Raw genomic sequence first — 15919 nt, forward strand, 5'->3', positions numbered from 1 at the left:
GAAAGATGTGTCCACAGGGCTTGGTTTCCCTGAGTGACCCCTTCACTGCCATGGCCTCATTCCCTAGACGGTGCTAGTGATGCCTGCTGGCTTCCCTTGGCCAGCCTGCCTACTGCTTTGGGTGCTGTTTAGCCCCAGGGCCAGACTGTGGAGGGAAATGAGAAAAGCCTATTTCCAGATCTCTGCCTCTCAGACACTGTGACTTGGTTCTTATCTGAGACCCTTCATTGCCATATATCAGTGATTCCCAGCCTGTGGTTTTCAGAAACACTGTTCTGATCAAAGATATCCCTTCACAGAGATGCTGTGAGTCTCTATTAGCCCAGCCAGAACCCTGAAAAGATGCGGAAGAAGGAAGCCTGCTTCATGTAAGGTCATCCACGGTTTTCCTAACACATTTGTGCATGGAGCTGTTTCACAGCACGCTGCAGGCTGGTATTCAGCACCAGTTATTATTGACTGTCAAAATAGTAAAATACTTTTGAACAGTCAGCCTCAAGCCCCTGTCCCCAGTGTCCTCCAACCACCCCAGCCCTTCCCCCTCAAATCTGCTCCCAATCCAGCATCGACCTGTACTGTCCAATATGGTAGCCACTGGCCACATATGGCTTTTAAAATTTTAACTAATTAAATAAAAATCCAGGGACTTCCCTGGTGGTCCAGTGGTTAGGACTCCACACTTCCACTGCAGGGGGGCACAGGTTCCATTCCTGATCAGGAAACTTAAGATCCCGCATGCCTCGTGGCGCAGACAAAAAAAAAAAAAAATTAAAAATCCAGTTCCTCCATTGCACTGGCCACATTTCAAGTGTTCGGTTAGCACATGTAAGTATGCCGCTACCTACTGCAGTGGACAGTGCAGAGACAGAACATTCCTGTCACTGCAGCAAATGGACAGCAAGTACTGCTTGGCGGCACAGCAGGCCACGGGAACCTTTTGGGGGCTGGTGTCTGTTCTGATTGCCAGTGACCACGCTGTGCCAACTGTTAACTTTTTGGAGTAGCACCTGAGTACACTTGCATTTGAATTTAGCAGGACATTCGAGTCTATGGCACATTCCTCAGAAGAGCTCAAAACCTAACACTCCCCAGGCCCCAGGAGCCCAAGTTCAACTCATAGCTCTGGCTATAAAGCCATGGGCAAGTGACTATATTTACATGAGCATATCCCTGTGCCATAACTGTCCCTTCTCCTGCCACCTTCTCCATGAACATAATTGAAAGGATTTCACAATAGGTGCACATCACCGCTCACCCTAAAGGCAAGCTCAGGCAGGATGCCAACAATGAGTCCATCAGAATGTGTCTACAAAAAGTAAAATCATCTAATTTATGTCTAAGTAAAAGGCCACACCACTTATAAACAATTAACGTTTTATAAAAAGACAAATGTACATATTTACACACATGTACATGTGTGGTCACACATGACTTAGTGGTCAGATGACGTTTCCAATTTTAAAAGTCACACTCACACTTGCCTCCCTGGGCCTGCTGGGGGCTGCTGGGGCCTGCCTGAGGGGGCAGGTGGGTGCAGAGCAAGGCACAGTATAAATAAATGCAAAGGCCAAGAGCTTGGGGGAAACGTTAGTGTACACCTCTGATCAGAAATGTGGCAAGGTCCACAAGAAAAAGTGCCAGGTTTTTTCACAAGCCCCTCAGCCTACGCAGGGAGCGGGGCAGAGCTCCTCTGAGGCAGAGGGGGCACTGTCCCACAGGACCCCATTCTTCCTTCACATTTCACTGGCTTTGGAACAGTCCCCAGGGCTCAGCTAGGAAGGGAGGTGGTTCTTTGGGAACAGGGTTCACTTAGTGCAATTGTCTCTTAGTGCAGAGCCAGCCCTGGAGTTGGTGCTGTGCTTTCTGAGGTCACTGGCCCGTTCCCTTGGGCCAGCTCAGTGACAGCAAGGCCCTCTCCAGGCAGCTGGGCTCAGAGGGAAAAGCTGGAGGCTGACTCCTCTCTGAGACCTCCACCTGACACACCAGTCTCAGAACGCCATCTTCCCAGGAAGCAAGGCCAGCTTTACCCCACAAGATAAGCCCAGACCCTGGCCTGCCGGACCCCCAGAGGCCACTGTCCCAAGGAGGAAAGCCCCATCCCTGGTCAGCAGTGGGGTTACACTTTGTCGTATCAAGGGGCCACAGGATTCCTGCTTCTCTGCACCACAGCTGCCATGATGCCAGGTCCTGCTTGCCTAGAGAAGTAAAAGGGGGCCAGGGGCCCACCTATGGTGCACAAGGAATGGCCTGGATGGAGGGCAGCCTGACTGGGGGCAGCAGGCTGTCCAGCCAGCTGGTGTCCATGTTCTTCAGATCTGAAGATATCAGCCCAATATACCCTAGAAGATGTGAAGAAGGTTTTGTGAGGATTGGGGGTGGGGAGGCAGGAGTGTTCTCCCCCCACCCTCCAGCCCTATCCGTGAAGGCCACAGACATAGCAGCCTCTGCTGTCCGCCCCATGGCAGCCTCAATCTTAGGCAAACCTGAGGGCCTGGAAGGAGTAGCCAATTTGCAAGCTGTCTGTACCCAGATGAATTTAACAAGGATGCTTTACCCCTGCTGCTCTCTGGCCCTGCCCCCAAGCCTTCCCCACCCGCTACTTGGTTTTCCCTTCTTTGAGAAACCATATGGATCCAGGGTCTTCTTACCCCCAGGGCTGTCAACTTCTGGCTCCTCCTTGCAGCTGAAGTCTCCATAGACAGAGGTGGGCTGGGCCCCAGGTTCATTGAGCAGGTACCCCTTCCCATCCACGCTTGTCTGCTGCCACCCTGACTGCTCCAAGAGCTGGGGACAGATAAATAAGAAGCCATCAGCTCACTCCCAGTACAGACTCACCCTCTGGTCCTGCCTTCAATGAGCCAACGCTTCCCAGCCAGGATCACATCCTTGGCCATTTTCACATTCTCAAATGGATACAGACGTGGAGTGCAGTTAGGATAGGGGCCTGGGAGGTGAGGGTCTGCCCTGGGCCGACACTCCCACATCTACCTTCTGGCATAGAATCTCCAAGACTTCCCTCTCAACTGGGTAAGGACATACCAACTGGGAGGGTGGCTTAAAGCAATGGTTCACATATTAAGTCAAGAAAAGATGCCTAGAAATTTCAGGTAGAGATAAGGAACTATGCCCATGTCTCCATTTTCTGTGCTGATGGAACAGAGCCTGGGTACAGCTACTACAAAAACTTTTTTACATTTATTTCAAAAACTGAAGCAGAAAAAAACCTGGAGAATAATTTGCTTAAACAAAGAAAAGCCATCATATTACAGATCCCGAAGGCTGATTACTGAAACCTGATGTGCATTTCCCAGACTAACAGGACTGGGGCATGTTGGGGCGGAGGACACGGGCCAGGGACCCGGCACTCATGGTGGCTGACTCAGAGCTATCTGAGGCCCTAGGACAGCATGTCAGAAACCCAGCCTCCCTCCTGCCCCCACTTCCACAGTGTCTTTCCCACCAGCCAAAGAGGTCAGTGGTCCCCAGCCACATGGATGTGACACTTGTAGGACCATGCAAGCAGATAGGTCACAGCAGCAACTGCCTACCCTCCAACTTAGAAGCTCTCACTGGTTCTCTCCCCTCACTGAGAAGTAGCCACCTCAAAAGAGCACTGAAGAAGGAAGGAAGGGGCTTTACCTTCATGATGTCCTCAGTTAATTTCCCTTCCTCGTCCTCATCTGTTGCAGCTGTGGATGGGGAACAGCAGAGAGGTTGGCTGAGGTCAGTCAGCCAGGCTCACCCTGCAGTGCCAGCCCCACCAAGTCCCCCTACCCCTTCACACATGCGCACACACACGCTGGCCTCCCAGTGGATATCTGCCTGCCATGAAGATTCCAGAACAGAACACTGTCCTTGTGACTCAGCCTCTTGAACCCTGAAGCCACACCTCTTCCCCTCTTCCCTCTTCTCTCCAGCCCACCAGTCAGCTCAGTGCCAGGTGGAGTTCTGAGCATCTTTTCTCCCTCAGGAAACCCCTCCTTGGATCCCAACAGTCAGGCAGGCAGGCCAGGCCCCGGAGGCACGAACCTTCAGAGGTGGAGGGCATGGGCGACACCTGAAAGTTGTACAGGTCACTGGTGCTGTCTGGCACAATTTCCACTGGAATGCGCCAGTCGGGGAGAGTGCTACTGACGGCACACGGTGACAGTGCTTCAGGACAACAGAAACTGAGGGTCAGAGCTGTGTGCTTTCTTAGTTTGCCAGGACACCCAGCATCCCCCCCACTCGCAGCCTGCTCCAACAGGTCACCATCTACAAGCACGGTGCCCCCTAGACCCAAGAGAAAGAGCCATCCCACCAACCTATGTGGTCCCCTGCCAGACCCGGCCCACCTTACCTGGAGTAAGGGCCCGTTCAACGTCCAAGTCCTGCCCCATGTAGCCCTGAGTTGTGTAGCTGCTGTGGTCATCAGGCAGGGTGGAGCTGCTGAGTCCATCAGAGAAGGTATCGGGGCTGGATTCCCCAAATGACTGTAGAGGGAGAAAGAAGCTTAGGCCCAGGCTTGCTGGGTCACTCCTTCTACTGCCCACCTTGACTCTCAGGTGACCAAAGGCTAGCTGCTTAGGATCATACTCACCTTCTTCTTGGCCTTGCTCTTAGCATCTCGGCTGGACTTGGACTTTCTCTCTGTGGGGCAGATAGGCTGTCAACCTTGGTACAGGCAGGCATGCCAGCCCCAGCTGACTTCCTTCCTCCTTCCCTCTCTCCCTGAGGGCTTTCCCAGGACCCAGAGCCCTTGGATACCTTTCCTCTGGTTCTTGGTGAGGGGTGGGAGCATCCGGTACACCCGCACAGCTGAACTGCCCTTGTTCCTGCTCTGGTCCTTCACCTCCTCGATATCTGGCAGGGAGTTCATGGCACAGCGAAAGTTGGCCTTCCATGTCTTGGGATCCGGCTCCTTTTCCCCTGCTTTGTATCGGCCTAGTGGGCAGGAAAGTGAAGAGGATCATCAGGACTATAGGTGGGGATCCTCAGCTGTGCCCTGGCTTGGAAGGAGAAAGACAAGAGTACCCCTGAGCTCTCATGCTGCCAGAGATCCACAATGGTCAAACCAGCAGGTATTCCTGGGTGACACTTGTGCAGGCCCTGGGCTTCTCAAATGCCCAGACTTGGCTCAAATACATCCAGCAAGCCTCAGCAAAGGGCCTAGCCAGAAGCACTAGAGAGCCCAAGCCCCAAAGTGCTATCTTTGTCACAGATCATGCCCAGTCTCCCTTTGCCTGTCAGCAGCCGGACAGCAGGGACTGGGGCTTATGTGATAGTTCCAAACATGGGAATGGACACAGAGTAGGCATCAAAGAATATTTACTGATAGGTGGGCTGACTGGTCCGAGATGGGCCAAGAGCCCCATCCCTGAAGGATAAAAAGAGGTTGCCAACCAGATGGGCCTTGGACCCAGGACTATTGGTCAACATCAAGAAAAAGGAGGGCCTGGATCTCTTTCAGTGTCCGTGCTCACAACTGCTTTTGCCAGGGAGAGCTTTAATCTAGCCACAAACTCCATGAAGCCACACTTTCTAAGATTTTGGCTTCATAAATTCCTTTGTGAACGTGCTGAAATGATGAACCCTCTCCCCAAAAACACAGGTCTGCTCCCTGCCCACCCCTGAATTCTGTGCAACATCTCAGGGAGCTCAGAGACCCCAGTGAAGAGCCTCTGTGTTAAGAGAAGTGCCTCCCCTTATCTCCTCCCTGCCCCTCTTAAAGCTGGAGTCCAGGGCACACACCTGTGTGAATGGCCCAGCTCCGAAACAGACAGGCATCCTTGTTGATGTCCCAGCCATGCTTGGCAGCGTGCTTCCATGGGATCTGGAAGATCATCTCCTCCTATACAGCACACAAGCACACATACATGTAAGACCGTGTCAGCTCAGAGACCACAGGCTTTTGGCCTGAATCTGCCCAGCCCCCCAGATCTGGGAAAAGGCTGACTTCCCCTTTTCACCCTGACATCTGGCTTGGGTTGACCCATCCTGAGAATGGCTTAAACAGGCTGCTCCATCACTAGATCTTTCAGAAGGGGCTCTGGGTTCTGATGAGCTAGGGCCTCATCAGCTCAGCAAAGACCTCCTTCTGCCTATTACAGATGTGCTAGGACCCATACAGAGTACCCTGGGATGCTTCTCTCAGACTTGTCAGCACCAACATGGAAGTGAGAAGTCAGTTCATTAGATGGAGCTGCTCAGGACAACTGCGACCACTGGCTCCTACACAGGGGGTCCTGGCCATATACCTGTGGGAGCCCAGGGCCAGACTTGGATGATGACTACCTGTGTGACCCTGGCATTGTCACTATACCTCTTTGTCCCTCACTGTTTTCTCTTCCGTGAAATGAAAAAAACACAGTAACAAATATAAAAGCTAAGGTCTCACTGTTATCATTACTGGTGGTTAACAGTATGGATTTCTGAGTCAGACCGCTCAGGTTCAAATCTTGACTTTATCGCTTTTTGTGTGATCTCATCATCTACTTCTCAGTGCCTCAGTTTCCTTAAATGAAAATGGAGATATTAATAGAATCTACCTCACAGGGCTATGTTGAGGATTAAATGACACAATGTAAATAACATACTTAACATGGTGCCATGCTCGCTCATAGCAAGTGTACAGTAAGCATTAGTTGTTATTATGAATACTATTATTACTACTAAGTCTGCAGGGTCTATGTTGTCCTTTGTGCACCAGCAAGAGGCCTCTTGGGTCTGGACAACTGGTGCAAGGTTAATTCTTGGGTCGCCTGCTGAGCCAGTCACCTTCCTGCCAGCAGTGCCCACTTTTCTGTCTCCTATCTGCCTGACTGGAGCCCTCTAGAATGTTGTGTGTGCTTGTAGGGGTCTCCCTCAGGAGAGACCAGAACTTTGGCTCTGCAGATGCTGGGAGAATCTTGCTGCTGGAAAACTGTCAGTGCCTTCAGGTGGATGCCCAGGGAGGCAGGCAGAAGTCAGCCAGTGGGGCCCTGGCTGGGTCTTGTACACTCCCTGCAGGATCCACTGAGAAATACATCTGCCTGCTCCCTATCACTTCCCTTTTTGAGCTGCATCTGAAGCTTTGGTCCCCTAAAGAACATGGGTTAAAATAGTGGCAGAAAAACCCAAAGAGTAACACTCACTTTATTAATCCAGATCAGCCCTGGGATTTGGTTGGAATTAATCTGCATCTCTAGCCAGGGTCTCATGCGCATCCGAGTGATGGGCATGTTGGCTGTAAAGAGAAGACAGAAGGCTCCTGTTTGGAGTCTGTTGAGCAGCCCCTGGGCACTACCCTGCCCCACCCCAGGTCATTCAATTACCCTCCCCTGCCCTCATCCAGATACCAAGTACTACAATCATGGGGAAGGGGGCTTTCTCTGGAATAAAACCGCCCTCCAAATCTTTTCAGCATCTTGAGCAAAATGCTTCTTCCCTCACCCCCTCCTAGACAGTCTTGGGAGGAGACAGGCATGCATGTGTTAGTTTCAAGATTTATGTGCAGGAAAAGAGACAAAACACAGAGATATCTAAATACCAGAACTTTTCTCCCAAAATTCAAATCCTTTGGGAAGCAAGGGGCTTCTTTTGCTTGATGCCAAGAAATTTTCCTGCTTGAGTTGTTGCCACTAGATGTGCACCTTCCCTAATGGACAAGCAGTCACCCTACATCCTGGACACCCCCCGCCCCCACACACACACAATCTATTCTATGCCTCCCTGACAGTCACAGTGTAGAGGCTCGGACGCCAACCCTTCCGGCCTGGTTCCCCTCCTCGGGCGAAGTGGCCCAAGGAACACCTGTGGCGCCTCTTCCCGCGGCCCCGGGAGGTCCTCCAACCATCCAGGGCAGCAAGCCCTGGCCCCGTCACCTGCATAAATAGCCTGAAACCTGGGGCCTGGGCGCGAGCTGGGACCGCCGAAAGCCGGCGCCGGGAGCAAAGGGCGCCCACGCTCCGGCATACACTCGAGTCCCGCGCACGGCTCCTGGATGCGCGCAACCAACACACAGGGCCACCCAGAGGCCGTCAGCGGCTTCGCGCACACAGAGCTGCGGCAGCCGCCGGGGTCGGGCAACCTCGGCCGGGTGGGAGGTCCACGCCGCGGCCCGCCCTCCCCGCGCAGCTGCTTGCCGCTCTCCACCGCCTTCTCGAGTCCGCGCGGGGGCCCAGGCCATGCCGCGAGCCCGCCACTCTCCCGGCTGGGGTTTTCGTCCCCCACTTCCTGGTGCCCAGCACGCTTTTGTTCGACGCCACCGGTGCCCCCTGCGGCGAAGACGGGCTCACCTCGGCTTCAAGCGCTTTTCAGCGGCGGCGCCCGAGGGTCCCGGCGCGGCGAGGGCTGCTGAGCGGGCGCGGGGAGCGCGTGGGAGCGGGCAGAAGGCAGAGGATGCCTGGGTCGCGGAGCCGCTGGGCACGGCTGGCCTCGGCTTGGCTCGGCTCCCGCTGGCCTCTGCTCCGCCCGACTCGGGCGCACGTCCTGCCTCGACGAAGGAGTGGCGCGCTCTGCCGGGGTATCGGCGCCGGCGAGAAATCTAAACACTTAGCGGGATTCCCCCAGCCCAGGCCGGGCCCCGCCTCCTAAAGAGCCGCGAGGGCGCCCATTGGCCAGCGCCGCCTCATCATTTCGGGGAAATCAGGCTGTTGTAGAGCTAGCGGCGAAGGGGAAGTACAGGGCGGCTGCCCCTCCCCACCCCCTCCGGCCTGGCGCCGCCGCCCCGGGGCGAACGCGGGCCCGCCCCGCCGGCTCCCACTCCACCCCCATACCAGCTCGCCCGGAAGAAAGCCGTCCTGGAAAGTCAAACGCCCCCGGCCCATAGTTACTCCCCTCACTCCGCACTCCCCCAGCCTGCTAGCTCCTCTGTCCATCTCCTTGCCCTCCTTTCCTGGGGATGGGGACATCTATCTCCCCAGCCCCGGTGAGGGAGTCACCCGGGCACCTGCGCCTTCTTCAGAGTGGACGCCAGGACTGAATCCCCGGAAAACCAACCTGCTTCCTCAAGCCCGTTAATGGGGTGTCAAGAAGGGAGAGTTTCGGCTCTCAAACTGCCCCCTTTTTGAGGGATGACCCACCTCCAGGTCATTCACCTTCCCTGGAGAAGTAAAGGAAAGCCTGCCCTGCTTGGGGCTGCCAAGACGAGAGGAAATCCCAGCTTGGCCGCTGCTGGCGCAGCCTGCCAATGGACTAGGGACCTCAGTTTCCTCAACTACAAAATAACGATAGCCCTACCTTGCTGGTTTACAGTGACAGAGAGATGATGTCTGTAAAGCATCATGCCCTACTTGGGCAGCAGATGATGCGTGGTTTGCGAGGTCCCTGCCCAGAGTCTAATAGTGACCAGGGAGAGACCTCTTCTGCTTCTCCTTCTACACCCTTGGGACTGCCCCACAAAGGGAGAAGGGTTTCAGAGAAGCCAGGACTGCTGAGTTGAGGTGGGTGTGGGCTAACCTTGGCTCCTCCTAGCACTCCTGCCTTAGGCCACCTCCACAGTCTCATGTGGCCCTTGCATGGGAGCCCCTCGGTGGCAGCATTAGTGTCATCTCTGGGCCCTCAGAGCTTGGCCCAGAGACATTCTGGGCAACATGGGGGAATTGCTTAGGTCTGACCAAGGCCTTAGGTCTAGCCAAAGTTTTGGGGAGCCCAGGTCCCAGGCCCCTTGGGAATGGAAGCTATTTAACTCTTGGGCTTACAACTAGACCTTGACCTACTTGTACTTCTAGACGCTGGGCTGAGTGTTCATTTTTCTATCTAGAACTCTGGCACAGCAGGCTTCTTCCTTCAACCCCATCAAGCTGCTGATTCAGAGGTAAATCACTCTTCCAGGCCGGGTTGGTTGTGTCACTCCTGTCACCCCAGCTCTCCCTCCATAGTGGCACCCAGTTGCAATATTGCAGGCTATAAACAGACACATTGATGCAGCATTCCACCTGTCAGTCACACTAGAGCTTCCTTCCCACAGAGGAAATGGATGGGTCAATCCAATAATGGTGCACCAGAATCTGATGCTGTGACTAAGACCAAGCTTGGTTCCCAGGAAACCAACAGGAATGGGTCAGAGCTGTCTCCCAGATACTGATGGGTGCAGGAGCCAGGAGAGGCAGAAAGGCAGGAAAACTGTGAGGAGTGAGCCTAGCTGGGTGTTAAGCAAAATGGAAGGTGCTGGGGCCCTGGAAGTGGGGAGAAGGGTTGGGGTGCTTTAAGTGACAGAAGGGAGTGGGAACGCACTACAGAAACCAAGACCTTCTGAGCAAGAAGAGCAGAAAACAAGTGGCTCCTGAGTTGCGAAGTCTGTTCTCTGTGCAGCAAATGGGTGCTTGTCCTACCCCTAAGAACCTGACATAGCCACTGGAGAATTCAGAGTGAGATTAGGGAAATGAAGTTTGCGTTTCATGTGGTCTGAGGAGTTGACCCTGTGAAGGCAACAGGAGAGTGTAAAAAGTGCTTTAAAACAAGAACTTTATTTTAATTCATAATCATCTGTATATATATATCTATAATGAGCATCTTTCTGTGTCATGAAATGTACTTCTGCAATATCATTTGTAATGGGTACATATTATTCTATCATAAGGATAAATAAAAATTTACCCAATTAATCCCCTATTGTAGGACATTTAGGTTATTTCCATTTTTTCATAATACAGACAGCGCTGTGTAGCTAAATCTTTGCACACATCATAATTTTTTGCTAAGGAGAAATTCCCCAGTGTTAGTATTTACCAGTGAAATTGTCATTTACATTTTTGAAGTGTTCTTTGCCTTTTTTTTTTTTTTTTTTTTACTTTTAACTTTAGGGATTCTTATGTAATCTTGAAGTCTATAATAATCTGCTTATCATGATTGGGGGTGCTATACTCCAAATCAGTGAAATAAAGCTAACCCCTGTTTAAGTATCTCAAATTTTTATTGTAACTGTTCTTGATGAATCCCATTCTAAGATATATCACACATTCCTTGGGAAGCTGGACAGAATATATATTGTCCTTTTCAGGTTTCTCTTAGTAGTTCAGGGCTGGCCCTTTACCCTCTCTGACTCAAAATACTCATCTTCTGTAATTCCAGCCATCCCCTCTGTGCAGGTGACCTCCCAACCCAAGCTCTGGCTGCCTTCTGGGTGCTCTTCTACAACCCTATCCACAGATTCACACACAAGCAAGCAGAACTTTTCACCTCCCCCTTCCACACTGCCCCAGCAGCTTTCTCTCTTCCTAATTCCAGCTCCCTCTCTGGTGAACTCTTTGCCTCACCTGGTCCTCTGGTCTTCCTTGCCTGAATCAAGTCCTGCTTTCACATTTCAGGATCAGACTATTGTTGCCACAGCCTCCCCTTGAGACTCCCTGCCTGTCAGGCCTGCCCCTGCAGGCACCTCTGCCCTAGGATTATCTTCCTAACTTTGATGACCTCCCTAACATTCAGGTCCACACAGGAGCCTTGTGGTTCCCTCAGACTCCTTAGCCCCACATTCAATTCACTGCTAACTCTGGTCCCAAGGGTCCCATTCCAACCTTCTTTCCCACAACTCCCCTACCCTTGGCAGTAACTACAGGGCAGTGGAAAGAGAGTCTAGGAGTCTCATGCGGTGGAAAGAGAACATGGGATTTGAGTCTGAAAGCTGTGTGCTTGTGCTTTGCCATTTGCTGTGTGACCTTAGGCAGGTTACTGTCCCTCTCTGGGTCTCAGTTTTCTCTTCTGTAAAATAGAGGTACTCTCTGCACATCTGTCCTAATTGTTACAAAGATGAAATTAGATAGACTATCAAACTCCTTTCTAAACTGTAAAATGTTAGTCAAAGGACATGTGTTCACAGTAAAGCATGAACCTTTCACTGTATTTCCATTCTCTGAACACACTTTGTGTTTTTCTCCTGTCTTTGCTCCTTCCATTTGCTCCTCATCCCTGACTTCCTAGGATACTTAGCAACACTCACCTCACCGGCCATTCCCCCTTGCTCTCTCAATCTTAGTTCTCCCCCTCCCATTCCCCGCCCCCCCACGCCCGCCACACTTCAATTTCAGTCTCTGTTTTAAGGCCCAGAGCAAATGCCTGGTCTTCTATGAAGCACCTCCAAAGCAGCCAACCAGAAATCCTTCCCCTCCTCAAAACCCCCTAGCCCTTAACATTCATGTTTTCTTTTCTCCACTTATCACCTTCTGGGTGGTGACCTTCTGGGGAACAAAGTCTGCTGGGGTTTTTTTTTGGCCAGGCCACACAGCATGCGGGATCTTAGTTCCTTGACCAGGGATCGAACCCGTGCCCCCTGCAGTGGAAGTGCAGAGTCTTAACCACTGGACCACCAGGGAAGTCCCAAAGTCTGCATTTTTCTGCAAGAGACCTGAGCGGGTTCCTCACACTGCAGCTGGAGTTAGCTGGGGGTTAGCTCTGGAGCAGGGTCTCACTCAAAGGGTACCTCCCATCTATACTATCACTCAATGAGGGTAAATTTATTGCAGTTTCTCTGTATTAGGCTCTGGGGTTTTCTGGGCTGGCAGAAGAGGCTGACTGGCTGGCAAGATCAGCCTTTGAGATGACTTCTGCAATCAGGCTGCTTGGGGCAAGATCACCTCTATGGAAACCTTCCTCGGTGGACCAAATCATGTCCCTAGCCCCCTCTCTCAGGCTCTCAGAACACAGTGTTCACCCCCTGGGTGGGTTCCAGTTAGTCCTGAAGTACAGCACCCAGCAAGGTTTTAACTAGGGTTTTGAGAGTAGGGCAGCCCTGGGCCCCTGTGGCGCCTGCTACCCAGAGAAGAGGCCACAGTCCCCAAAGCAGATGAACCCCAGCAGGCGTTCCACCTCCCAGGTCCAGAGGGAGGGCTCTCTTAGATGCTAAAAGTCCCTCCCAGCCGTCCTCTATTTTCACAGCAACCTGGGAGGCAGGCAGTCCTAAACTATCAAGTGCAGAACACAAAGCCAGGCATAAAATAATCTGAAAGCAACAAAAGCTTGAAGATAGAATCTAGGCGTCATCACCCTGGCTGAAAGGAGCCTAATTATAGATAAAGAAAGTCGTTTCTTAATTCATTCAACAAATATGAATGGCATTCCTGCTCTGGGTCAACTACAGGTTTGGCCCTGGGGATGTGCTGAGGCACGAGACTAGCCCCTCCCCTCTCGCAGCTCCGGCAAAAATGGTGTATGACACAGCAGAATAAACGTTGTGCTGTTATAAGAATCCTAAACGCAGAGTGGGAGGCTGCAGCTGGCTGGGAAAGCACTAGGGGTCCTGCGATGTAAGAGTGGGCCGAGAATTGCTCCAGCGCTCTGGGCTGTTCGGAACCCCGGAGGAGGAGCGGGGTGTCAGTGTGGGCTGCCGCTGATGCCCTGTGCAGTTTCATTTCTTATAAACACTGCATTGGGAGGAAAGAGGCCTCGGCCCTCCATCCGCCCCAAGGGGCCCCGAGGCGGGGGTGAGGCTCTGTGGCCAGGCCCGGCGGCCGCGACCCGGAATGGGGCTGGATGGGAGCAGCACCCTCCTCCCCCACGCAAATGGGCCTTGCACCACGGCCAACGTCCCTAGCAGGCTTCTTGGCCTTTATGGGGGCAGCAGCACCCCTACTTCAACCTGGGTAATCGAGACCCGATCTGGAGCCCTTCACCGCCAGGTGACCCACGCTCGCGCTGACCGGGCTTGAGATGGGTGTGTGTTTGGAGGGGAGGGGGCCCAATCCCTTCCGGCCAACTTCCACATTCCTGCTCGGCCCCGGCTGGGGGTGAATTGGGGTGAGCAGCCGGCTCCGGGCTGGCCGGCTTCCTGGAAAGGGAGGGAGGGAGGGAGGGAGAAAGCAAAGCTTCCAGTCCTGCGGCCCGGGTGGCTGCCTGGGACCGCCCCTCCCCCTCCCCCTCCCCAGCTGGCTGCCCCGCCCGTGCCAGGCGGCTCACCTGCCGGCAGCCTGCCGGGGCACTTCCTCCTCCTTCTCTGCCCAGCCTCTGGCTGCGGGCCACAGGTTTGCAGCCAGCTCCACAGCTACAGACTTTGTGACCTCGGGCAAGTTGCTAAACTTCTCTGTGCCCGCCCTCCCAAGATGAAGCTAGCCACACTCAGGGTGCCGAGCTCTTTGTAAATGCCCCTCCGCCCCTTCCCTGGTTTGGCGGACACACAGTAGGCGCACAGAAATGGCGCCCACCTCTACGTTGCTGCAGGGGAGGCCGCACTGCGTCCCCTCCCTCGCTGGGCACTCCGCCATCCGATGCAGCCAGAGCGATCGGGTTAGACTTGCAGCTTTCCTGTGGGAGGCGCGGGTGGTGCTGGGCCGCTGGGGACGATTCCCGCGGGGGGTGGGCGCCGAGCCGAGCCCAGGCACTCAGAGGGCTGCCCACCTCCGCCTCGGCCCTGCCGGTGGGGGAAGGGCCGCTCCGGCCGCCCAGTTCGGATCCGGCCCCTCACGCAGGCCCCAGCCCCCAGCCCCCCAGCCCCCAGCCGGCGCGGAAGGCGGGGCCTGGGTTTCGGTTTCTTGCAAACGCCGAGGCGACAGGGAAATCGAGGAGTTTCCGGGAACCAAGCCGGGAGCGCAGAGGTTCGCAAGCTGCGGATGGGGGAGGAGGAAGGGGACGGGCGGGCGTCCAGTGTCGCGGGTCCGTGGCCCTCTGGAAGTTCCAGCGGGAGCGGGGGAAAACCGGCCTCGGAAAAGCCCCACCTGAATGCACCTGCCCCCAGCCCGCTCCCGGGTGGCGTTCCTTTAGAAGGGGGCGTGGTGGGGTGTGGATGAGGGAGCTATACTTGCATGGGAGGAGGGCACTGTGGGCAGGCAAGAAGTGTCTGAGGAATGTGGAGGCCCCCCTCCAATGGCTGAGGTCCCCAATTGTACCACTCGCTGTCGCGGTCACATCCTGATTTATTGTCTTCATAGCTCTTACCATTGCTGAACTTATCCTTTTTGTGTATTTTATTTGTTGGAGGATTCCTCCTACCTGTCTTGGAGCCCTCTGAGGTGCGGGCCTGCCTGCCTAGTCCAGCCTGCTGGGTCCTTCGGGCCTCGAATGGGGCTAACACAAGGAGGGTCTCAGTGAGTGCTTATTGAATGAATGAAGAAATGGAGTGAGTTAGAGGTATTTAGGGTGGGCCTTGTGGCCTTCTGACCTGCTCCCAGGGGACCTCTGGGCCCATCTCTTCTTGGCCCCTAGCCCAGTCAAGTCATGCTGATGCCCCCAGCCGAAGGAGGCCCCCCTCTGTAAGAGAGGCCTTAGCCTCTTTGGGAGGGAGTCCCCTGTGGCTCCCTGAGAACTGCCCTCCAGATGGGGTGCTTGGGCAGTGAGCAGACTGGCGTCATCACAGAGGAATGCTGGCTGTGGGGTCGGCCACTTCCTTCCCTCCCCAGGGCTTGCAGCTCAGGCCAGGGATGATTGTGGGTTGGGCCTGGATCTGAGCCAGGGAGGCTGGGAGTTTGGGATGGTGAGGCAGAGTCCAGCACCCTACCCTCCCTGACCTCTTCAGACCAAAGTAATAGCTGCCGTGAAGGTGGGCAGTGCTGCCTGCAAGCCCATATTTCCTAAATTCTTGCTTTTGAGCTCCTACGTAGGGATCTCCTTACTTACAGTCTGGAGAACATGGCTCTTGGAAAGACACATCGAACAGGTAGAGCTCCCTCAGTCCAGAGGAGCTGAGGGTGGGGCAGCTAGCAGTGGTGGCCACTCTGGAGGCCAATTAGCTAGTGGGGGGGCAGACAGACCCTTAAGCATTCCTTGTCCAGTCCAGCATTGATTTCCTCTGGTCCAGGCTCAGGATCAGGGTGGTTGGCCTGGGAGAGGGCCAGGGAAACTCCAAATGCTGCAAGAGTGGAGCGTGTGCTATGAGCACAGCCCCTGGTGACCCTGGTGACTCAGCCTGGGAATCCCGACTGCAGGGGCTTCCCTGGAAATAAGGCTTAAGACAGTGAGGGGGTGCACCTAAGGGGTCCAGGGACCATGGCAGCAGTTTAGTGAGGTCCCAGACCAAATAGGGTCTTGTCCTCTC

At 54.2% G+C, this 15919-nt stretch overlaps 2 protein-coding genes across 6 annotated transcripts in view; one reads left to right on the forward strand and one right to left on the reverse strand.

The window, feature by feature from the left end:
* The window catches only part of RAD50 (RAD50 double strand break repair protein), a 243767-nt gene that overhangs the window by 70003 nt on the left and 157845 nt on the right, over window positions 1–15919 (forward strand). The window contains exon 1 of one of the 5 annotated variants that reach the window (XM_059917042.1): window positions 14413–14483. The exons of the other annotated variants lie outside the window; for them this stretch is intronic. The gene's annotated coding sequence lies outside the window, so the exon portion shown is untranslated. Of the gene's footprint in view, window positions 1–14412; window positions 14484–15919 lie in introns of those variants that run through there. 5 annotated transcript variants of the gene reach the window in all.
* IRF1 (interferon regulatory factor 1) lies at window positions 2133–8491 on the reverse strand. Its single transcript, XM_059917044.1, has 10 exons — window positions 8256–8491; window positions 7113–7204; window positions 5731–5830; window positions 4747–4923; window positions 4580–4629; window positions 4340–4472; window positions 4030–4152; window positions 3640–3689; window positions 2649–2784; window positions 2133–2339 (listed from the first exon to the last, which is right to left on the reverse strand). The coding sequence occupies exons 2-10, from the start codon at window positions 7197–7199 to the stop codon at window positions 2227–2229; spliced, it is 969 nt and encodes a 322-aa protein (XP_059773027.1). The 5' UTR covers window positions 7200–7204; window positions 8256–8491; the 3' UTR covers window positions 2133–2226.

This window comes from Balaenoptera ricei, chromosome 3, assembly GCF_028023285.1.
Source record: "Balaenoptera ricei isolate mBalRic1 chromosome 3, mBalRic1.hap2, whole genome shotgun sequence".
NCBI classification, from domain to species: Eukaryota; Metazoa; Chordata; class Mammalia; order Artiodactyla; family Balaenopteridae; genus Balaenoptera; species Balaenoptera ricei.